The sequence below is a fragment of the Orussus abietinus genome, unplaced genomic scaffold, assembly GCF_000612105.2.
Source record: "Orussus abietinus isolate OABI.00-Male unplaced genomic scaffold, Oabi_2.0 scaffold8, whole genome shotgun sequence".
NCBI lineage: Eukaryota > Metazoa > Arthropoda > Insecta > Hymenoptera > Orussidae > Orussus > Orussus abietinus.
In genome coordinates this window covers 427,223-451,034 of record NW_019395997.1, presented here as the reverse complement: position 1 = coordinate 451,034, position 23,812 = coordinate 427,223, and the positions used below count along the sequence as shown (strand labels likewise).

General features: G+C 44.8%; 2 protein-coding genes across 2 annotated transcripts; both read right to left on the bottom strand.

The window, feature by feature from the left end:
- Positions 1–73: 73 nt before the first annotated feature.
- On the bottom strand, positions 74–1,491 carry LOC105699324. Its single transcript, XM_012424196.2, has 2 exons — positions 1,163–1,491; positions 74–936 (listed from the first exon to the last, which is right to left on the bottom strand). Exons 1-2 carry the CDS (start codon positions 1,293–1,295, stop codon positions 314–316), a joined length of 756 nt encoding a protein of 251 aa, XP_012279619.1. The 5' UTR covers positions 1,296–1,491; the 3' UTR covers positions 74–313.
- Positions 1,492–6,736: 5,245 nt separating this feature from the next.
- LOC105699279 (protein yellow) lies at positions 6,737–13,437 on the bottom strand. Its single transcript, XM_012424149.1, has 6 exons — positions 13,170–13,437; positions 8,535–8,664; positions 8,242–8,404; positions 7,700–8,059; positions 7,321–7,509; positions 6,737–6,919 (listed from the first exon to the last, which is right to left on the bottom strand). The coding sequence occupies exons 1-6, from the start codon at positions 13,435–13,437 to the stop codon at positions 6,737–6,739; spliced, it is 1,293 nt and encodes a 430-aa protein (XP_012279572.1).
- Between the last annotated feature and the right edge of the window lie 10,375 nt (positions 13,438–23,812).

Sequence of the window (23,812 nt, the reverse complement as noted above, 5' to 3'; positions counted from 1 at the left end):
AACAGCTTACAAAATACGTATCTTATGAGATATGTAAAACGTAAGAATAAATATACATATATTCTTTATTTTACTTACGTTTATATTAACGTACATAATTATTTGCTATCTTCATCTTGAAAGAGGATATTGCAATAATGATGCACTCGAGCAATACTTAAAAGTTAATGTATCTGGAAGGCCATGTAATCGTTGAGTTTATTATTTTTGGAGAAATGATCGGTGTTGAAATGGATAGTGGAGATGTCTAGTAACTAGACAATAGGCAAGGCGATGGCGATGGTGTTGCTTCTGTTGGAATAACAGATCTGTGTTACATGTGCATAATTTGCTCCAATTCTATTTCTTGCAGTGTGTTAAATATTTTCGATTTGGCAATATTCAAGTGATAAGGACTAAGTGCTTTCAATGTTGGCGCAATCCCTGCAAGAAATGCATCCACTGGGTGAACTGGTTGTCGATTCGTTTTCTCCTTTTGTTCAAGCACGTATCTTAACAATGTCGCCGATACCGTTGCCGATGGATTCTTGAATATTGATTTCGTGCCCCTTGCCCTCTTTCTTTTAAACTGCAACGACGACGTCAGTTTTGAAGATTTAACGTCAGAGTCGATATTTTCGTTTGCATGTTCCATATCGTCTATTGTTTCCACGATCTCCGATTTCGATATTATCGCCTGGTCCAGATCATCTTCTTCTATGTCGTCGTTTTCGTCGTTATCGGAATTATCATTTTCATCGCCCGTAGTTCTCTCTACGTTGCTCAGACTACTCGAAGTCTCTCTTTCTTTTATAAAAGGCACTAAAAAACTCAATTGACTTTCGTATTTGTATCTCTTATTTGTTGCTCCCGCCTGTCCGCTTTTGGCCCCTCGCTTTTTCAATGACTTTCGGAAATTATCCCGGATATTATTCCAACGAGATTTACATGCGGCAACTGCGAATAATTATTCCCAATTAATCGACGTCCTGGTAATGATTTTGTAATATCACAGTTTTTGGCCTTGCTCGTGCACAATTCAATTATAAACAAATGTACTGTAGTATTGTTAGCTGTGATCGATGTGATTATTTCAAGGGAAGTAGGGACATCAATTAAGAAGTTACAAAACTTAATAAATAGTCTTCAATCAAGATTTCTATCGAAGTATATCACCACGTACCTGGTTGTTTCAGTTTATTAGATATCTCGGCCCATTTTTTATTTTTTATATTCCCATTTAAATATTGCGAATGGGATAAATCGTAAAGTTCTTCATATTCGCGAATGTATTCGATTAATTTCTCATCGTCCATTTCAAATGAACGAAAAACGAGCAATCTATATTTAAACTGTTGCAATTTATGCAACAGTTGGAATTTTTTGTTGCAATTATGTATTCATCGGTTCGGTATCCGTTTTTCATTAATTTTAAAAAATTATCAAATATATACATATACGGAAGTATTCTCACACTTCCGTCACCGTGTCGGTGACGGTCCACCCGTTCAGTGTCCGTGAAACGTCATCAGCGACGATATTTTCACGGAGTGCAGGGAAAGCAGAAACAATTACGATATGTTGACTCTAGATTGTTCTTTACTGCTCGTATGGCTTATCGTGGTGTACCGAACGACCAGAGAAATATCTGAGTAGGCTTCACTGACGTGGATGAAAACGGAACGGGCACGCCACGGATACTGAACTGAGATGTGTGGATGGGCCTTGAACTCGTTCCGACGCCAGTGCTGGCACCTACCGTGCCGTCCGTGCACTGAAGAACCGTTGCGCACTGACACTGACACGGACGGACGAATACGGAAACTGATACAGAAACATATGAACACTGTAATATACCCTTAAAAAGACGGTATTTCTATAAAAATACGAAAACGGACGGTGTATTGATTCGGCCTTCATGACTAGAAATGTTGATAATAATCGAATACAAAAATGACAAAAAAAATAGCTAAACAACAAAGTTAAATAACGCGTGATTTATTAAACATTATTGGGATGTTTTCGTCTTCTTCGCGTTTCTCCTGTTATCTTTGTAGAGAAAACCGTATTTCCGGAGGATACCGGATTTCGTGCTCTATGCTCATCAAACTTTCAACCCGCGCTGCTTTCAGACGATTCCCGTAAAGGCGAGATACATGTCGCGAATTTTTCCTTAACTTTTAATTAAAGGTCTAATAGAAGTTTTGGAGCTCTTCTAAGTTACGTGAAAAGGTTGCCGTTCCCGGGCCGTCGTAAAAAAGCTTTCTGGGGATGACGGAGCTTCCCACTTTTAACTTTATGGGATTATGGTGAAAAAGCGATAAATTCAGACACCCGAGGTCTTTTATCAAGCTCAGATGGCGCCACCGGATTGACTCGGTTACCGAAGTGATAATATCAAAGTTATCGATAAGTCATATGATAATGTAAGACAGTTACGATTGCGAAAAGTCAAATTTAAGATTTACGTACATTTCTGGTTTACCCGTATTTAAGAATGGCTAAAAAGTTATTTTATTTAAGAGTAACATTTCCAGATTTGCTGGTAGTTGGTTAGAAATCTATAATACCGACAAACCGTCACAAAGTTCAGGCTCGTCCGCACAGATGGTGCCACGATGTTCTTATTTGCTACCCTCTCATCCAATACATCTTTCTTCGAAAAATTTTCCGTCATATTTTTCACTTTCCCCTTTATGAAAATATGAGGTGTAATCGATTAGAGTGAAAGAATTTTCGATGACTGTCTTTTTAAACCTGCAGTTTTAGTTCCAACTGCCCAAAGAAACTTCTTCCACTATTTTACCACTCTTCCTTAATAACTATTCCTACCTTAGAATTCACATTTAATTCTGGGAAAACATCTTCGCAGACGTAATTCAAAATAACCTTACAGGAATAACTTTACCACCACGTAACACCAGGGTAACCGAAAATGTAATTTATAGCCGTGAAACAATGGCGGGCGGATTTTTTTGCGCCGATGTCACGTTTTTCAGGGTGAGTAAATATTCCGGCGTGGCGGCCGTGTCGTTATTCGGGGATGACTTAAAGCCCCGGAGAAGCAGAAGAAAGGCGTCGAAGAATCGTCGGACGTCGTCGGTCGGCAAAGGGTTAAGTGACTCGTCAGCGTTCCTGGACGTTCCCGTCGCCGGACGGTTCCTCGAGTAAATGTAAACCCGTAATTATACGCCGCTCAAAAAGCGGCGCTCGGGTTTAAGAAGGTGTTAAAGTGTGCCGTGGCCCACGAGGAGGTGTTAATTTAAAACAAACCTAAGTATAGACGAGATTCGACAGTTGCTCCTGCGTCTGGCCGCGCCCCCTGCGTGGCGCTGCGCTCGCCGGAACCGTGTAATCAACACGGTGATTTCGCCTCGATTTTGACCTTTTGTCGACAACCCTCGAGCAGGGTGCACCTCCCAAAAACCCATACGATCGTCTCCTCGAGTTACTTTCGCTTTCTACCGAAAGCCGCTCTGGTATTTCGAATTTCTCACCTTTGTTTTAGCAACGCGGGACGCACGCGAGCCTGCGCCTCCGCTCAAAATCCGGGAGATGAAGACTTCAAAGCCCGCTGAGAAAACGAAGAAAAAGCGAAAGTGCTCGGGGAACGCCAAGGGGCATTCGGAATTCAACTTCCTGGCGGGTCCGAAAGAGCGCTCTCGGGACTCCCATTCACCAACCGCGAGATAAATGCAAAGAAATTGTGGCTAGCATTTTCGGATAATTTATCTCAATTTTTTCTCATCTATTTTCTATGGAATTTTTTTCCGGATCGCTCCTAGACCATTCCTTTGACGAACGAATTTTTGCGCTTCGCTTAAATTAGCGGGGACTGCCAGGAAGGGGAGATTTGAATGCGTGGGACTGGAGTAAGCGAGATCCTCCGGGTGTGGGACCGAAAACGAGATCGATCGATCGAGCTCGAACGACTCTCGTAATAAGGACCACTGCGCCCTCTTATCCCTGCTGATCTACAGCTCGGAATCTGTTTTCCAAATTGAAAACACGCCTCCGGATCGCACCAAGCGATCTCGCACTCGCCTAACCGCCGGTTATGGCCGCGGCGAGGATCGCACGGCTGGGGATCTATCGATCGGCCAAATTAGCATTCGGGGCGTGGATCTTCGCGCCCGAATCGCCAAGGTGGCGAGAGCACCTCGCCGATTCGGCCGCCATTAAACTCGCGCCTAACTGCCCGACCTAATAAAATCAATCTAATCGAACCCTGGCCATTCGGTGTCTTTGGTCCCAAAATCTGCATCTTTAGGGGACCTCCTACCTCGGTACATTGGATCGAACAAGACTCGAGTAGACGTCCAAAATGGCCGAAAAAAAAATAAATTAATAAAGCATACGCAGTTTACTTTTACAACGACGTAAGATACGCGTATCACGCGATAAAGTTTCAGATAATTCGGTGCACCCAGTTTGAAGAAAATAAGTTTTATAAATATTTCGACTTTTTATATATCGCACTTTCGTATCACCTTAAGGTGGTCGGAGGAATCGATTTCGATGGGCCCGAGAATCTGACAGCCGTGAGTCCTGCCCGGGGCACTTTGCCACCAAAAATGGCCCATTTTTGTTACGGGGAACTCGCGTTGCCGTATTTTAGACGCGTGGGCGTGAGACGGATAATTTGGAAGGAGCGCGAGAATTCCGGACGATCGTATATCAGCTTCGCGGCCGAGGAACCGGGGAACTATGGAACCCTGGAACCGGCACGGTCCCTTAAAATTATCGGAAACGAGGCCCAGAATAATGGGCTGCCGGTTCCTCGCCATCTGGTTCCCGCGGGGCCCGATTCGCGCCGATTTGAATGCGTTTCTTCACGCTCCCCCAAAACGCCGGAAATTGGAGCCGGCCTAGAGACTTAGCCTAATGTCGAGCCTCCAGTCACCAATTGAGACATGCCGATACCTAATGACGAACGAGCCGATTTTTTTAATCTATACGCTGTTAAAAGAAAAATATTATAATTGTATAAAATTATTCTTGGAAGTTTTATTCCGACATGGTGCACCGATTTATGAATCCTACGCGTCGTTCATCCAAACCAAAGGAGTTTGGTACAATATCGATAGGAATACGGATTAGCTTTATCGAGGTGAGAATCGGAGTTAGATTATGGACCAAATGCGCCATAACAGGAATTTATTGGGATTTTATTCCCATTCCGGAGAATCTCTTCTCTCCTAAAACCGAGATCCCTAAAAAACAGCTGGCCAGAGTTCGATCCAAAAACCTCGATCGAGATCCGACGATAGCATCACCGCCCGTTCGGTTTCCACGTTTTTCGATTCCTCTTTTTTTCTTTGTTTCCCCTGTTTCGGCGGATTCCAGTGGGTTTTATTTCCCTACCGATCGCCTTCGGCGACGATCGTGTTAGGAGGTAAGACGACGAAACCAACCCTAGCTATTACTAGCTACGAGGGCCTCCCGCTATCTATGAATTATGGATGAGCCGCATTTCGTGGTAAGTCGGGAGGAAGGATTTGTTAAGTATCCGCGAAGCACGGTGTTAACCGGCTAGTTGGATAATGTTATGGCCGCTTTTTCCCTGCCCATTTAGTATGTAGAAAAAAAAAAAAAAGAAAAAAAGAAAAGGAGTGACACGGTGAGAAGAAAAATGAACTAATATTTCATTTTGGGCGCCTGCCGCCCGGAATGGTGTCTTCATTTTGCTCCCTGTCCCCGTGTCTACGGTATTTTTATGCAAATTAACCTGGGACTCATAGGTTAGCCTACTGCAGTGTTAATCGGCTGTTTGGATAGTTCCGTGTCATTATCCATCGTATCGAATACATAAAGACATGCTGTAATTACGAGAATTCATTCACTCGCCGAATTTTTTTTATGTTTGAAAGAACTAAAATTAATTTATATTAATTATTACGTGGTGCATTTAAATACAGGGTGTCGTGTCGATCGGAATACTCTGTTAGGTAACGCCGATACAATTATCTCTGTGATGTAACATACGTAGTGACGTCGATTTCAGACTTTTATCCTTATTTTCAACGTTGAGGTACATTTCGTCAATCGGAAAGTCTGATTCGTCGCGGAAACCGCCTCATAAATCATTTTAACGGAAAGCCTAATCTATGCCATTACTTTCACTGCACCCGAAACCGGAATCGATAGCGATTCTACAATCGAGAAATCGATTCAATCGAGCGAGATCGCAAAATAACCGGATTCGCGGAATGTTTGTTAGTAAATGCCATTAGGCGATTAGCTGCATTTCCATCGTAGCTCTCTCTTTGCCAATTACTCGCGCTAATGACTAAAGGAAAGTACCACATTCCACCGGAGATGCGAAGTTTTCCAGGAAAACGCCAAAAAGAGTGCTTAATGTGAAAAGGAGAGTTTCCTGACATGCGCGAAATTTAAAAAATTTAAGGAGATTTATTGCAATGTATGTTCAATGTACATTCAGTGTTTCTTAAAGTAACGGGTAAACCTTCACGTTGATAAATACCGATTAATACGTTTACCTGGAATTTTAATGAACAAATTGCGGGAGCGAAGAGTCATTTTTTCGAAATTAATATAATTGCATAATAACATAATAATTGCACAAAGTCGCATTAACGAGGAGGGCGATTTACAGGAAGGTGTCTATCGAAAGGCCGTAAGGAATTGCACTTTGACTGTTTCATCGGCACATTTATGAAAACCTTTAACAATGTCATATCATAGGTTCGCACAATTACGTTCAGACTCGATATTTTCGCGCGTCGAACGAATTTGTTCAGCGATCCCACCAGATACGATTGTTATCGTACATCCAGGGTCTGTTCTCGCAAACGGTTCCATCGATTGCATCTCGAACTGGTACAGTCAATATCCGGAAGTTGACATCCGTGTAATTTAACGTCGAGAGAAGGAAAACCGGCATCCGGTCCGAGAGTACCCACAGAATTCCTCGGCTGATCTGAAAGTTCGAAAAGTTCTCGGTGAACAAATGATCCAGAAGAAATCCACTCTCACGAACGTAAAGGAACATTGAATATAAAAAATATGATCATGCAGGATGCAATTCGAGTTAAGAAAAAATGGCGTCAATAATAGAAATGCACAATTAAAACATCGGCGGTGGAAATGAAACCGGCAGGATCGCAAACAACGACGGAGGAAAAAAAAGTGTGATGGATTGGACAGAATGAAATACATTAATCGCTATCTGCTCATCTGTATTCGAGACTATCGGCCAAGGGCCTCCCTCTGTCTCATGTGAACGATAAGGTGCAGAAAAGAAGGAAGATGATGTCGGCATGTTATGAGACCCGGCGATCCGTGATTGGTGAGCGTCTCTTTTCGCCGGTGTTGGATTACCTTGACGTCGGCCGGGAATATCAAAGCCTCGTCGTGCTTCGCCACGATCGCCTGATTGACAGGTGTATAAGGTAGCCGGGAGTTCCAGCATCCGACGGCATTTCGATCGACCAGGTTGAAGAACTGCAACCCGTTCTCGTCCATGACCGCGGCGGTGCTGTGGGACAGCGGACCGCGCTCCTCCAGGACCTGAACAACGTGCGATCTTATCGTGAGAATCGAATTTTTTATCTCAAAATTTGAAAATCTTCCCGCACGCATGTATCTTACCGGAACGTAAAAAAATATCGAAACATCGGCACGTGGTCATGGGGGCTCCAAGGAAGAACCCGATGCTCGTGAAATTACATTTTTCAACATCCAGTGGTTAAGAAAATACCTGAAAATCGTGGTAGCTGTTCTGAGACAACTGCTCGTTCCTGAGGATCCTGGTAGATACGGCGAACTCCCTGTTGCTGCTGAGAGGGTGGAAGAAGAGGGTCCTGAAACCATCCAGAGCCAAAGGACTCAGACTCATCCCGAAGATGCCCTCCTCTCCCCACTGGAAGTTCAAACCGCCGATATTGTAATCGCCGACCAATGGATCGGGCATGAAATAGCTGTGCTCGACTCTCCAGGATCTGTTTTCCGCCCAGGAATAGACAATTAGTCCATAACCCAGTTCGTCCGAAAAGTAGGCGAAGGCGTCGTCACAGCCACCCGTGCCGAGATCGACTGCAATGTTGGCAATGAAAGTGTTCTGCGAAAAACAATCGGAAATTGCCCCAATTAATTCTACGTCCACGTTACGGATTATTTGCCGTCCGTTATATATACATTTCGCCTTTTCAGTCATTTCTTTTCTGTACAAAGTTCTTGCGCCATTCTTGGAAAGACCGTTCCAAGAGCTGATCGTTACTCCAGGAAATCATTTGCGCTCACCTGATTTATGTCATCTGGCCTGAGTGTATATTGCCTCAGGATCTTGTCCGTGGTTAAATCGAAAACATTCAGCGTATAAGGACATGCTTGTACGGTTGTATTGCCGATTCCAATTGTCCCGGTGTCCAAAACCCAAAGTCTGTCACAGACATCTGCATGGATCCTGCGTGACGATAAGAAACATGAAAGTGACAAAAATGAAAATACGTAGAATCAAATAAAGCCCACTTGGGTTTACTCGAAGGTGCCTTGTTTAAAATATTTCATTTTAGAAACTGTAATTAATTATTTACCGGTAAACAGTGGTGAGACCGCTCCCACATAAACCTGCTCTGTTTCTTGCCCAATTAGGGTACGGGGTTAATTTTGGAGATCCATTTAAATTCGCATCAGTTGAAATGTAGTTTAGCGTTGCCGGAATACCTGGGCATAAAAACAGTGCAAATACAACGTTCAATATGTAGTCGAGTTCGAGAGTTAATTACTGGTAATTAAACCAGCTGATTCAAGTTCAAGGAAGTATGGCAAGTCTCATTGGGTCATAATTCGCGGTACACCGAATCGGAATTGCGGCAATGTCATATCTAGAGAGTAGATGCATTAATTTAACACGCGGAGTGTTGCATAAGACACACCGAGTGGTTTATGGCTCGGTCGTAAGTCACCGTCCACATGAACGTACTACTTATCGTCCACGTAAAAGACGGGCTTAAATCCACAAGGCCGATAATCACCCTCGTTATCTACATCGTTGGGGCTGATTCTCATGCGTTAAATTTTATGCACTCTAAAGGTCAATGTATGCAAAAGTTATGGGCTCTAAAAGTCATTACACTTGTAAAAATGTCACAAAGCGTGAAAAGTCCGACACGTCGTCGACTCGAGAGATAGTCGTTCGTTTCGTTATTATTTCTTATCGCTGGAAATTACCGCAAAATTCGACGTTATTCCTCCTTTGCGGGTAATTTTATCCTTTTTTTCTTTCAAGCGCGATAATGGATCGGCATTTAATTCTTTCCCCGACTTTTCATCGGCATCCAATTAAGCGCGAATGAATTCGTGGAATAAAGATAAATCGACAGGTCGGATTACTCGATGAGCGTGAAATATTGCCGGAATATTGTCCCATTCGATGGAAGGCCCCGTTAAACGGCTTCGAACCTTTTAGTCGTAAATAATGGCGGCGGATCCCGAGGAAGGCGCCGAAGCGCGGAAGTCGCGCTTATAGTGAGTCATTACGTTAACGAAGCGATAGAACGACAACTATCGGTCGGGTTGTTAGGTTTTGGATTTCGTAAAGTTTTCACGTTAGGATGCCACCGGCTTGGCTCTAATTGATGCAAATAAGCGGCGTCCACACACGACGCTCGTGTGCGACCGCCTAAACGCCTCGGCCGCCATTCATCCCAGATCCCAATCGGGAAAGTCTGAAGGGGCTCGCTTAATTATGCGACAAGTCCCTTCTGTGATCGCCGACGGTAGCTACCGTTTATTCCCTGGGCCGATTGATCGAGCCGACTGGATTTTCGGAAAAATTCAAGGGAGTCGCTTACTTACAACGATCTACCCATTTATGAACGCCAGATAGGGTCTCAACGTGATTTTTTAATTTAATAGGGAATTAAAAGAGATCTTCCGTGATCGGCGACGGTAATTGTATCGTAAGGTATCGCATCCCTTTTTAAACTGAAAATGCTGTCAATATTTTTGAAAAAAAAAAAAAATAAACGTCCAACGTCAGGACATTTTTTGCGAGTATACGACACAAGGAAGTAACCGAAAGGGAAGATCCTGGGTCGGAAAGGACGAAAACAAGGGTCGATCGTAGGTGGCGACGCCGAAGGACTCGGATCCTGTCGCAGCTGTCGGGCCACTGACGCAAGTGATTTCGGAAATAAATCGGCAGGGACGATAAACGAGGAAATTAATATGTACACGCGGGCCTTGTAAGGTCGGCAGGACCCCGACGGCGATACATACGAGGGATACATAGGAGCGAGCGACTTGCGCAGTCGCGCCGTAGATCGGATCTTAAGGACCAAGAGATAGATCTCGACCCGGCCTGCTACGTCGGATTGCGTCGATTATTTATTAGGGCGATCTATCGATCCGTGAAACCGACCCACTCGGAACCAAAGAAACCATTTGACACCCGGAACCCGTGGCGTTACCCACTTCGCGACTCGCCGATCTCGACGTTTCTCATTTTCAACAAACTCCATTGGCAGTGCACTTGAGAAACCGTGGACCTAATTGTTGGGTATTGAGTTCGACGCATTTATGCAATTACTGGTCCACGTAAGTGCGGGGATATTCCCGAGCAAGGTGTTTAGAAATTGCCGGACTGGGGTAATTGCTTATTATATGATCGTTCATCTGACGTAAATTACGAAACTTGTGGAAAAGCAAGTTCAAGGATAGTTTTGTATGAAAAAATTCGCATGAAAATTCGGTGCAGCAGGAGAAATGAAATGGAAAGCTATAACGCTTCCAGCATTCGTTAAGGAGTTGCGGATGGATATGCATCGCATGTAGTAATGCCATTTTATCCATCTATGGAAAAATTATTGATGATTAAATGTCGACCACTTGATATACTATCAAGCATTTAGCGATGGCGAACCGGTCTCGACGGATTTCGCAAGGGGCTGAAAATTCTGTGACATATAACCACTTTCTAATATGTCGAACCGAAAGCACGTGCGGTTACCATTTGACCATTTGAATGCATTTTTTTTTTATAAACGCACGACTGAAATGCGGTGCTGAAATCGAGGCAATCGAAATCCGTCCGTGAAGCTAAAATAAATGTTCAGAATTTTTTATAAATTTAACACACCATTTTCGTATCAGGACGAATATTAGAAATAATAGAGACTCTATGAATTCAATTTTCAAAGAGCATTATCCTCGCAGTGTTTCTAATACTTGTTCATTCTCAAGTAAGATAAAATGGAAAGTTCGAAGTAAAAAACCAGCGTTCCCAAAAAGGGTGAAATAATTGCGGAAAGCTAATTACTTCCATGTGTCAATCAAGGTACGGAAAAAAGCGGTGTAATCGAAAAAGTCGACCAGCACCTGAGGTGCTCCAAGGTGCTAATTATGGTAAACAGGAATGCCAGAGTTACATAGGCTGTTGAAAATCCTGGAATATACAGTACTATCTTAGACAGGGCGTTCAACTTCATTCTAGCCATGCCTGACTCGTGAATATTCTTAACTAATTAAAAAGCGCCTCTTAAAAGGAAATTGAAAAATTCCTGTAAATAATTTAGGGTATTTTTCAGTAGAATGAAAATGTCGGTGTTCAGTGGTGATTACCATTTCCGACATTTCCAAAAGCCTAATTATCTAAATCTCTGTCCGTCAAGATATGGAAAAATAATTCAGTGAAAAATGGTTAAGCAGCACTTGATGCATATTATCGCGTGTTGAGTTATGGCGAACCGGTCCCGAGGGATTTCACAAGTGATTGAAAATCCAACGACATATAACCGCTTTCTAATATCTGGGGCCGAAAACTAGTACGATTACCCTCTAGGTATTCCTGTGCATATCTTATGTGCACATACGCACGCGTGCATGTGCACATGTTCCGCAATGCACCGTGAAGTGTCTAACGGAGCGTGTCGAAGACGGCCGGGAATATATGAACTTCAAGTAAGGTGGGCTCGAATTATCAAAGTTTATCGCGTGGTGCTTCCATCGAGGTAATGTACATAATTGATTATTAACTCACGCGGAAGATTGAATGTTCATTTCAGAATTAAGCGATCGTTTTCGAATTTCTGGGCTGCCGCGTTGGTCGGAATTTCGCGATTTTTCCGGCGGAAGGAAATTAGAACGTAACTTGCTCGAAAGAGGCGTACCCGCCGGTTCATTGAATTTAATGATCATGTAAATGACCCAGTTCTGGTGATTTCCCAAAATATCGATTTGTAATGAGATTCTTATCGTCACGTACTAAACATACGGAAGGTAGATGAAAAAGCTAGGTAATTGCGAAAACGAGCGCAGTCCGATTTTTTACGTTCTCGGTGGTGTTCGGCGGGTTCGTTGAACACGTATAAGGAGCGTCTGGTCGCAGGGAGAACCTGACGTTACGGGCAAGAATGGGACACGACACCCGAGGGCACAAAAACCTGCCCAAAGACAATGGGGTTGCGCCGGCAGCGTGCCGCCGTTCGAAAGCTCCCCTCTAGGAAGCGGGAGAGAACGAGGGAGAGGGAGGAGGTCCAGGAGAGAGAAAAAAGAGGACGCTGCGCGGTGGAAGAAAAAAATTGAAAAAAAAAAAAAACAGCAAAATCGCACACAGCGTGCCGCCGTCATTGTCCATCCGCGAGGCACAAAGCTCTGGCGCGCGCCAACGCATATAATAAATATAAAACACGCAAGAAACCCTGAAAAAGGAGGACTGAATAACCCCATTCAGCCGCGAAGGGATTGAGACGGGGGCGGTGGGACCGAAAAGAGAGGGGAAGCGTTTCCGAGCGAATTCCATTCAGACATTTCTCGCGATTTTCGGCATTTTTTGTCCCGAGGCGGAAGTCGCCCAGACGGGCGCAAGAGAGAGACAGGAACTTCCCTTTTGACATCCTCCCACTCTTTTTGCAGGACCCCTGACCACTTGCTTCCGGTCTAGGGTCCAGTTGCCAAAACGATTGTTCCTGTTCCGGCCTTATCTTTACAGCGGAGGCGGAAGGGTATTGAATTTTCAACGAAATTCCGGGTTTACCCCTTGCACTTGAGCTCATTTCCTTTACCTTCGCGTTTATCGTTAACTTGACGGATTTAAGGTGTTATAAAAGGTCTGTTAGACATGTATCAAGACTAGATAAATAATTTGTTAATTCGAGGAATAATGATTTGACTCTCTTGAAACTCCTTTCAAGGGGTTGGTACGGTGTTTAATAGACTAGAGTACTTACCGTCCCTCCATCTCGGTACCGTGACGAACACCTTGTTCCTCCAGATCTCGATGCCCACCGGAAGGGCGTTTTCAGGAATGAACTCGCCGGAAGCGATCGCCATTTGTCGACTGTTTTGGTCGGGGTAGGCGAAGTCTATCTGCCTCCAGGAAAACCTCTCCAGAAGGGGTGCTCGACCCCATTGCGCTCCCCATCTTTGGACGGCGGTAACTCCGGATAAAACCAAGAGGAACGCGAAAGAAACTCCATACAGGTTCCTGAGCTCCATTTGCGAGCGCCGGAGAGACTATCGAAACAGCCAATATGATCCAATATGATTTAACGTCACGAACAGCTTTTCCAATTAATTTGAATTTTTAGAAATGACGAGACCCAGAATCAGGGTAAATTCTCTAATAATGATAAAAATCGAAACATGTATACGAGACCGAAACCATTCTCCAAAATGGCCGCCTTGTAGCAGGTCGGGTTGATTATAAAAATGATCATTACGGCGAGAATTGCGAAAGAGAAGAAAAGAGTAAAAAAATCTTCGAGCACGGAGAATCGCCGGATTTTCAAATTGGAGGACGGAAGACAACTTTGATCGGGATACGACAGCCGGATGTGCTCCAGATTTTCCTCTTAAAAGCGCACCTGGCGAACGGCGTATTTATGGCCGCGGAGTTTCCTAGCGAGAAAGCCGGTTGTCTCTTCGGAGATAGTGAAAAGTGGAGGGTGCAGGGCACTGCACCGGAGTTAACAGAAACTGCGGGGACGTGTAAATCGCTGCTCATATATATGTAATCCCGGTCCCATTAAAGACCGCCTCCTTGTGGGGCCCCCCACGGGAGTTGCGGAACCTATGCACCATGCCCTGACCCTCCCACCCATGCCTCTAGGTACCCGGGACTAATCTATGCACCTGTGGTCATATGCACCTGGAAAGTAATCGCCCGAGCATTCGCTCCCTGTGTAGGTGGAAGGAAACGGGATAAAATTGCATTACAGGCTACCAAAAAGATCTTTCTTCCAGGTGAACTTGACGACGCCTTAATGATTTGCATTAAAGACGATGTATGGGGTTGCATTCATTTTTGGATATGCAGACGTGAATTAAGGAAGGCTCGTTGATACTGGTGAAAATACTAGTTTTTTAGATGGGTGTAGGAAGGGATAAAATACGAAGTTTAGCTATAGCTTAAAGGGGTGTTTTTAACATTTGAAATCACCCAGTGTCTTATTTTAAGTGTTCAGTCGCTCTTCGTGCATTAAATCCGATGCGTTGTTTGCGGGTGGAGAAAGTCCACACCCGGAAATGCAAAAAACAAATGGACGGATCTTTAACATGTTACATGGTAACAGAATGAACAAAAGAAATGGCGAATAAAAACTTGTTCCACACGCGGCCCCATGAGAATTCCCGGCTGCACGTGGAATCCACTTAAACCGCCTTTAATATCTATCAGGCTTTTAAGGCCGTTCTGCAATCAACGGCAATCGCAAAAGTGTCATTTCTTCTGTATCGATGAATCGGCCAATCACTTTCCCAGTATACGTGCACACCTTCTGTATGGAAGGGTTAAGACATTCAATTATGACAAACGATCGTGGACCGGATAAACTATATAAAGATAATAGAATCAATCCCAGCTGATTGACAGCACGGGGTGACAGAAATTCTCGAGGCCATTATTTCTATCCATTTACATATATACACGTATAATCACCATGGCAACATTGTTAAATAACGTGTCTCTTATTATCTACTTCACGCGTGAAAGTAATAAAAAGGTAAACGCACTTTCAATTTAAATTATAACAAAATCGTTAGAGGATATGTGTAAAATTGTTTAGCCAATAAGAAAATGTATACATGAAAACGTATTTAAAGAAATTAAATAAAAAGAGTGGCTGTCAATCCTCTGCTTAATGAATCATTATTATCGCGGTTTAATATCTGTGATAATGAGGAAGCTGATTTATTGGAAAGGATGTGATAGAAAATGAGACTTCTGCGAGCAGGAAGTAAATGATTCGTCGATTCCATGTACTTGTACATATGTGGTATCTTAAGACAGGGTATTACTTATTTTAATAAGTGTCTTTATTCACTCTATTAATTGGTGCAGTCATTGCAGATCCGTTTTAGAGTAACTTCTTTTCCTCTTTTTCGAGAACCGAGAGCAATTATGTCTTCTGCGTTTTCCAAAGGAATCCCGACTCGTTAAGATTGACATAACGATTTCCGACTTTCATGGAAAGCGATCTTGACTTCGTAATACCTGCCGTTAACAACACTAACAAGAAAAGTACTTACTATTTGTCCTTTCAAGTCGAGGAAAATAGCGATTTTTTAAAGATCAAGTTTCCGTCGCGTAGCATTTCAGAGTGGAAATAATTCAAATTTATTCCATTTAAATTAATGCAGATATAGGGAATCGCGATAAGGAGGTTATCAGAGAAGTCATTTATACGCTTGATTATATCTCCAGATCGGTTCAAAGTGATTCAGTAGGCGAATGGCAAACTTGATAAAGGTAATGCCGCCGAATGGAATATGTTACTCGATGAAAGGAAAGTAGCCAATTATGACGTTTCCTGCATTTCGAGAACCGTGGATCGGTGTTCCATTTCCCAATCGATTTCCAGTTCTGCACGCAATGCGTCCTCGTGATGACTTCTCGATAATTACGTGCAATCTCTCGAAGGACAAATTTGCAGTGCTTCTAGTTAATGACAACAGGTTTTTTTTAATCATAATTGGGTTAAATGGCACGAGAAAGTAGGGAAAACTTACATGGCAGAGGATGACATGGAAGGAGGAAATTGGTTAATAAATCATTTTCGATGTAATCTCTTAACATGACGCGTTCAAGCTTTGCGCAACGTGTTTACATAAATTTCCATTAGCAGGTACGGACTGCACTCGAATGATCCGTAGCGTGTTACATTTTTACAACTTCATATCGACCCATAACTAACCGAACAATTTACCGGAGCCCTATCCATCGAGAGTTCATCGTGCGAATAATTGAAAATTAACAAGAAATACCCCAACGGGAAGGAATTCCACCAGTTGGCTAGGTCGCGGTATCTTGAACCTCCACCATTTCGAAATCGCGTTTATAATCCGCACAATGTAGCGTTGATAGGTTCTAAAAAACGATCCTTCCCGCAACCGTAGAAGGCTAAAGTGTCTAGGGTGCGACGCTGCAGCGTGGAAAGTGGAGCGCGGCTCCAATTAGAAAATATCGTAAATATTGCCAGGAGGTTCTTTGCGTCCATGCACCGCGAATTGCTTTCCGCGGGTCTGGAATCGAGTTTAATTGGCCCCTCCGTAAGCTCGTGTACTTGGGGCGAGTAATCGAGGAACGATGCCGCCAATGTCGGGCGTTCGCGTGAGACCGACAGCGCCGTTTTATCCGGTGGACTCCGTCGATAACGTGCTCGACGTGGCGAGAGAAATGCTCGGTAAATGGATTCAGGCCTGAGCATACCTCTACCGACGACGACACCACTGGCACCCGTGGAATCTAATTTTATTAAATTTATTTATACGCATTTTCTTAATTCTATGTGCAACATGAAATACCAGGACCTTTCTCAGGGCCTACATCCTCGCGTGGTAAAATTTCAAATTATTCGGTATAACTTGTTCCTAGAAGAGTTTTATAAACAACTGACTCCGCGGATGGTAACTTTTGTATCACCTTAAGGTTCTTTGATAACTTCGAAAGAACGAATCTCGTGGATATCCGAAGAACGTTTCAAGAGTTTATACATAAGTTTCTACTATCAGTCGCCACTCTACTCACATTTTCCACGTTATAATTCTTCTAAACACCGAAATCGCTTTTCACTTGTTAATTGATACACGCACAAGGGAGTGCATCATTAGTGTATGCAGGGGAGCGTACACCTGATGTGTAACGATAGACGTCCAATTATCGTCAAAGGCAGGAAGTGTACAGAAGTGACGATTAGAAATCGGAAAATCGTCCGAATGTATTATCATTCATCATCGAGTTAGTACACGAACATCCGCATATTTTCACTAGAAATCAATGCTCAACCGTTGTTTAAACGGAAGCATTCAGACTCCATGGCATCGCGATCGCAGCGCTGCACGAGCCGTCAATGTCATGTCACCGATAGGAATAATTAATGGGGACAAGACAAAGGACGATCGCTCGTTTGGGTCCAGCAGTGTCCAGTCGATTGGCCCAGAAAGTTAAACTGCATTCGGTGCAGCTCGTAGGGAGAACTGCTGATATGCGATATATCTATGACTTGTGACACCATGTTTAGCGACCTCGTCAAGAGTAGAAAGCCCTGTCTGTAAAAGTCCTGTCAAGCCGATTGGAAAGGACTTGGAGTGACATGATCACACCTGACCTTTCAAAGTCAAGAGTCAGGTGGGGTATGAAAGTCAATAGTCATACGAGTTACGCAATTTCGTCGAAAAAGCGGAAAAATGCTTCCCTGATACGGTGCATACGGATCCAATCAACGTATCGTGCGAAGGTAATGCAATTACTGCACGGGTATCGCCCTTGTGCTCGCGTAAAACTTAGAAATATATCTTATATCCGTAGATATAGATGTCGAGTGCCATACGCAAGAAAAAGGCACGCACTTTCTTCCGTCCATTCCGTCTCAATTTCCCTTAAACTAAATACGTAACGCCCCAAAGTAAGCATATCAAAGGAAACCCCGGTTCGGGAAGGGGCAAATGAAACGTGCCATTGAGGATTCCTCCTGGTGGGAAGGCAAAATAAAGAGGAGAAAAGAAAAGCAGAAAAGACGAGTGCGCCGAGCAACCGGCCCAGCTCGGAGCGATTCCGGTTGCCCGTTGCTCTCCGATCCTGGCATGTTCCTCTGGAAAGAGAGAAGGAGAGAGTTTATTATGTCCCGAGATCAAGATCCCCTAATAGGGACTGTACCGAGAAATGCGATAATAAGTACTAAAGTCGGGCGCAATTATGCCGCGAAATGGGAAACATAAATATGCTAAAGGAGCCACGCTTGGAGGGGCTAATTGATAATTAGGTCGTTTTGCCAAACAAAAGTTCATATCGATAATCTTCCGCTGGCCGTGCTACAGGTAGGCCCTCGGCACATGGACTGGTTAATGCATCCCTCTTCCGCGTTGAAGGTAATTAACGTACCTCGAGTAAGCACGAATCCTATAACCCCCTTAAAAAAGTGTCATAATTTACCGACTTGGGGGGGTTTTATATCACCTTAATCTTTACCTCATCCGTAGGGTGGATGCCGATACGTCTATGTTGTCCCGCGTATCAACGCCAGTTTCACGTTAGTGGCACGCGCATCGGCGAAGTGGAGGGGAGGCCTCGCGCGTTCAATCATCGCGTTCCCGCGATGCCGTAGCACGAGCGAGAGTCCGCCCTCTCCGTCTCTCCAGTGGGGCGTCCGATGCCTCCGTCTCCCTCTCTCTCCGATCCGTCGGTAGGGTCGTGCGCGTGCAGCGCGCCGGGCGGCGGCGATGGGGAGGAGAGGAAGAGGCTGGTTGCGCGTCGCGAAGGTGCGCGGGGCGGAAGGGCGGGTGGGAGATCGGGGCAGGTGCACGAGTTTCATTTCGTGTTCCGACGGCCGGCCCGGCGTCGTCGAGCTGCCAAAACCCACGAAACCCGACTTCCTCGGGGCGTCTCCGTCATGGCGGCCTCCTAGATACCCGATACCAAGAAGCGCCGCTAAATGCTATCATGGAAGTTCCGTCGGCGTGGCTTCGATCGATCACACGTAAGAAGTAACGAATCCTTCGCGTACGCGATACATGGGTTTACCCCGTACTTGAGAATTCATGAGTTTCGGTGATCGCATTTATCTAACCGGAAGCACTCGATATAGCGATCGGAGCGGTTGCACCTTCGGATGCGTTGTCATTTTAATGGAGGTCTTGAAACTCGGAAAAATTGATATTTTCACGTTTTGACGCGTAGAGAATGCCTCTTTCGCGACGCCTTAAGGAATAACGGAAAAAGGGAAAACGAGACTGGACGGCGAAATTCGTTGGGCGTCGCGACGCCGCGTCGATTCGAGGCTCGTTCCTTCTCCTTCGCGCAGGTGCGAATCGCAGATAAGGTCGGAGCACTGCCTCCCCGTTTTCGACTCCTCGGGGTCTCCGGACAGGTGGCACTGTCCGCTCCCTCGGCCGCTTCGAGAAGGTCGTGGAAAGCCCTGCGCGGGAAAATTTCAATTCGGCCATTTCACGAAACCGAACGAGAGCAAGGTCGAGGGGAGGGGCGAGACTCCTCTTCTTGCCGACGCGATATTCCCGGAGTCCCTTCTGGGAAATGTGCCACCAAGTCGGTCGTTACAATTGCTGACATACTCCCGTATAAGCCAAGAAGGGAAACGGAACGCCTCCTGCGCATGTTCAAAATGGACTCCGTTTGCGTCATAACGGTTTGAACGATTATACAGAATAATTTAAACCGCGTAAAATGAGTCCGCAGGTGTATCGTCACGGTGATGATAAATCTGCTCGTACCGTGTACTCGGAATCTGCAATCGATAACGTTCTTAGGCAGTGCGAGTATTCCTTATAATCTTTATACATTCACGTTGTAAAGTTTAAAACGACTCGGTGCACTCGGTTCTAAGAAAAGTTTCGCAAACGAGACCTCCTCGACGCCACTTTCGTATCACCTTAGGATGACAATGGAGGGTGCACGGGAAAATAGGAACTTCTTGGAAGGGTTGTCCAAGGATACCCAGGATATCCCAATTCAGGTGATGTCAGTAATTAGTGATACATCGCGTTAATATCGTTCACTATTAAGGGAATCGCGAAGTGAGGAGGCAACGACGGTCGGACAAAAGAAGGACGCGGAGAATGATGGAGGAACGCGCGCATTCCTACCAAAAAAGGGAGAGGGTCGGGTTCGAATGAAAAATTTGAGTCGGTAGAGGCTTGGGTTGCACAGGTGCACCGACTAACGAGCGCCGGGCACCACCGCGCATGCGCCCGGGCGAGACGAGACGAGACGAGCTCGAGAAAGGGACCGCGAATCCGCGGGAGAGAGGCGGCACCGGGAAGGGGGATTATTATCAAACTCCGAATATTACCGAGAGGGAGAAAAAAGGCAAGGGAGAGATGCCCGGCGAAAATGAGCCGACATTAAATCCGCGGGGCCCTGGAGCGCGGCGTGTGTGCACGGGACATTTACGGGTTCCCTATACGAGCAGCCAATTAAACTCGGCACGGGAAGGTGGACTCGTCCGACGCCCCAAGAGAGACGTCCGTGCATGCGCCACCCGGGTGACGCGTGCCTAGCCGGGACACCCCGTGGTCCAAGACCAAGGTTGGTCATTTCGCGGTTTTCAAGGTTTTCAAGGGTTTTCCACGTATATCGCGTAGTCCAAGTAGGAGGAAATCGGTAAATTACCTTTCCAATATGGAGGAGTCTAATTAAATAACGACTTAGTGCCCGACAAAGTATCGTTTTAGCGGGTTTGTAAGTGCACTTAGTTTTGGATCCGCGAATGGATGAGGAACGGTAAGCGATGATTTTGTTACGTTCTAAAACGTTTGTTTATGATTTTCGTCGATTATACTTGGAACGGGAAAGTGACGGGATGATGATTAAACCATTTGCTCGTGTTTGATAATTATGGTGCTCCGGGTTGGCGATGAATTCATGAGATGTGGGGGAATTGTATGGAACTATTCCGTTACGTTGTAGAACGCTCGGTGGTCCATGCATAAAGTTTCGTGACTCGGTCCATTACGTTCCACCGATTCGTCGAACGTCTCTATCCGCGGTGTTGGCAAAGGAGCTCTCAAAATTCCTTCCCCCGCTTCCCCTACTTCGTTATGGCATTTTAAAGTAGGAGCTGAATGGCTTTGGAAACGTCCGGAATAATGGCTTCCCTTGGCACGAAGATGCTGCACGATATCGGTAACTATCCTTCGGAAAAGATCGCGGTTCGCGTGATTGAGACAACCGCAAAAAATAATCTTCCCTCGTTCATCATTCGACTCGAGGAAATGTCTTTCTTCCCATGTATCTGGTTTGAGTAAAAAGTGACCGTTCTATTTTCACGCCCTCGATTGTCGCACCGAGAGAAACGTGCCATTGAACCAAAGAAATATTTGGTTAATTCCAAGAGCAATTATTTGACAGCTTGTAAGCGTAAAATAATTACTATTTGAATCAATGGAATATTTCTTCGGTTAAATGACACTTTTTTCTCGGGGCGCTGTAACGTAAGTTAAAACGTAAAATTGTTCCAAAGAATCCTCTGCTTTTCTTCGGCGAGTGAACGTTTCCTGGGAGATTCTCCGAAGAACACCGAAGACATCGGGTACTAAAAATTATCTTAACGGCTGATTAACGACTTAAGTCACGTTATCCATCGCGGGTCCATCGAGTACCATAACTCTTAAACTCTACGTATTCCGGCCATTGGGTCCTCGCGAATTCTGCGGGATGAAATACGGCTCGTCCAATTAAGTTTGGATAAGATCGGCTCGGCTGGGTGGTATAGAAGTTTTGAAACGACTTCATTAGACTAGCCATAAAATTCATTAGTTTGTTGTGAAACGGGCCGCAACGGCGGCTCCCCGAACGACTCCAAAGGGACAGGTGAGTCGCGGCTCCCAGCCTCGTGGATCGGTAAAACCTTTGAGAAGCACATTCCGAAAGTCGAATTGCCTAGTATTTTACTAACGTACTTCCCTCCCACTTTCCTCGAGACTCTTTCGGAAGACCTTTGTCCACGTGCCTGATGTCGAAGAGGCGGCAACTTTGCCGCTCGGAGCTTTCGGTAGCCTTCGGACTTCTATCTACTGACTCTGAAACTTCAAATCATAAAGTCAAACTTCTATCGATCGGTAGGTATTTATTGCTAATTGATATTACGTAGTAAATAACGAAGGAGTACTGGCTACTATACTACCGAGGAAACCAACACGCGTTAACGTTTTATGGTCATGACGAGATCCATTATAGGTGGAATACCGATCATTATACTACCGAGGACTTTTTATTGTTTATGGGTATTTTATATCTCTCGTTACACCTATTTACGGCAAAGATATAGACCCTCGATATCAACGAAATCGTTCTGGTTTTAAAGAACATAAAAAATGGAAAGCGTAAAACGGCAATCGCAAATTAGAATTAGCATAACAAGTATCGCGTACATGATTTCGCTATCGCTTCGTTGTTTTCAAACTGTCAGCTTGGAATTTAACCGGCTCAAATGACACTTCAAACGATTACTCCCGTCAACCGAGAGCCGTAACGTCAATTGATACCAGTAATGACTTAGTACGTATAACGTCAATTTCCCTCGACTCCAGGAAATCACTCGCTGAACCTCATTGGACTAGAAAACGTAGAAACGTTAAATTCCACTTCCGCGATCCTAAAAGGGCAACTATATCACGGGAGTCATCATCCTCTGATAGTTTTCCTTAACCCTACCAACGGTATTCCGATTAGTGCGGCGAAATGGGAACTCCATTTTCGCTCGTGAATCGCGGGCTGTCGGTAATATTATTTACATCGGAGCACGTGCGTGATCCAATCCCAGCGGGCACGCGCATGCCACGCACGCCGCGCACGCCACGCACGAATAAATAGAGACGTTTTAGCGCGAGTAACGATACACCGGTTGGACACGCGCTCGCTCTTGGCTTCCGCCGCATCGCGTATGCGCGGTAACCGGTCCAAGTTACCGGTCTTCGACTCTTCCGTCATTTCGATGCTCTTATTTCCCAGCAAAAATGAGATCGAACCCCGGCCAACGGCCGAAATTCGCCACTTGCGGTCCTGGGGTCTCCAGGAACCAAAATGGTGGAGCGCGCCGCGAAGAGCATCTCTCTAGCTAACTCAATTATTTCTTCTTTTTTTTATCCGAACAATATTTCGGATGTGAGAATTTTTCTTTATTAAAAGTTCCATCGAGACGGAGAAATATTTCCTTGAGTACCGAAAGTTGTCACACGGGGCTCTCGATACGTCGTTCAATTCCGACATGCCAGACATGACTTTTTTTTTTCAGCGCAGGAAGGGAAATATGTACTTAAGCGGTAACGCGTAAAAAGGGCGACAACGTCTTCGGGTCGAAGTTACGTGTTCCGGGGGCGAAATTAAAATTGGGATTTGGGTGTGAAATAATTTTTGGCCGAAATGCTCGGCAGATTTCACGGACATGTTACCGTCAGGGCGAATGTCCGCCCAAAGTCGCATCAAAGTAAAGCGGGGAAGAAGTTGAAATTGCAATGACAAGGACGCCCTCAGAGATTAAGTTGCCGGAACTGACGGGAACGTCCCCAGGGCGAATTTAAGGGATCCTTTGAGAAATAAAAATTGGAATTAAGGAAACATAATACTCTCTGGCGAAGTGACCGCGAGGTTATGGAGGTACGAGGTGACGCCACGCACGGCAACGAGTAAGATTTTATTCAGTGCGTAAGATTTTACCAGGATCCTTTTTCAGGACAGGTGTCTTCCCTTCCTGCGCGAATTGCTAACAACTAAATATAAAAAAATCCATAAGTCGTATTTTTAAGGACTGACAAAAAATTCAAACGTTGGACAGATACGCTAGCATATGGTCGCCGAATTTGAGAAATTTTCCGGGAAATAAAAATTCCAATCGCAGTATCATAACGACATATATGTCCA

What these genes read in the sequence shown, in the direction of transcription:
- LOC105699324 (XM_012424196.2), bottom strand. Translation starts at nt 1,295, where the DNA reads ATGGACGATGAGAAATTAATCGAATACATTCGCGAATATGAAGAACTT. An exon ending in TAATAAACTGAAACAACCAG is followed by an intron (nt 937 to 1,162) that starts GTACGTGGTGAT and finishes AATTATTCGCAG; the next exon opens with TTGCCGCATGTAAATCTCGT.
- LOC105699279 (XM_012424149.1), bottom strand. Translation starts at nt 13,437, where the DNA reads ATGGAGCTCAGGAACCTGTATGGAGTTTCTTTCGCGTTCCTCTTGGTT. An exon ending in GGTACCGAGATGGAGGGACG is followed by an intron (nt 8,665 to 13,169) that starts GTAAGTACTCTA and finishes TTTTATGCCCAG; the next exon opens with GTATTCCGGCAACGCTAAAC. An exon ending in GGTCTCACCACTGTTTACCG is followed by an intron (nt 8,405 to 8,534) that starts GTAAATAATTAA and finishes ATCGTCACGCAG; the next exon opens with GATCCATGCAGATGTCTGTG.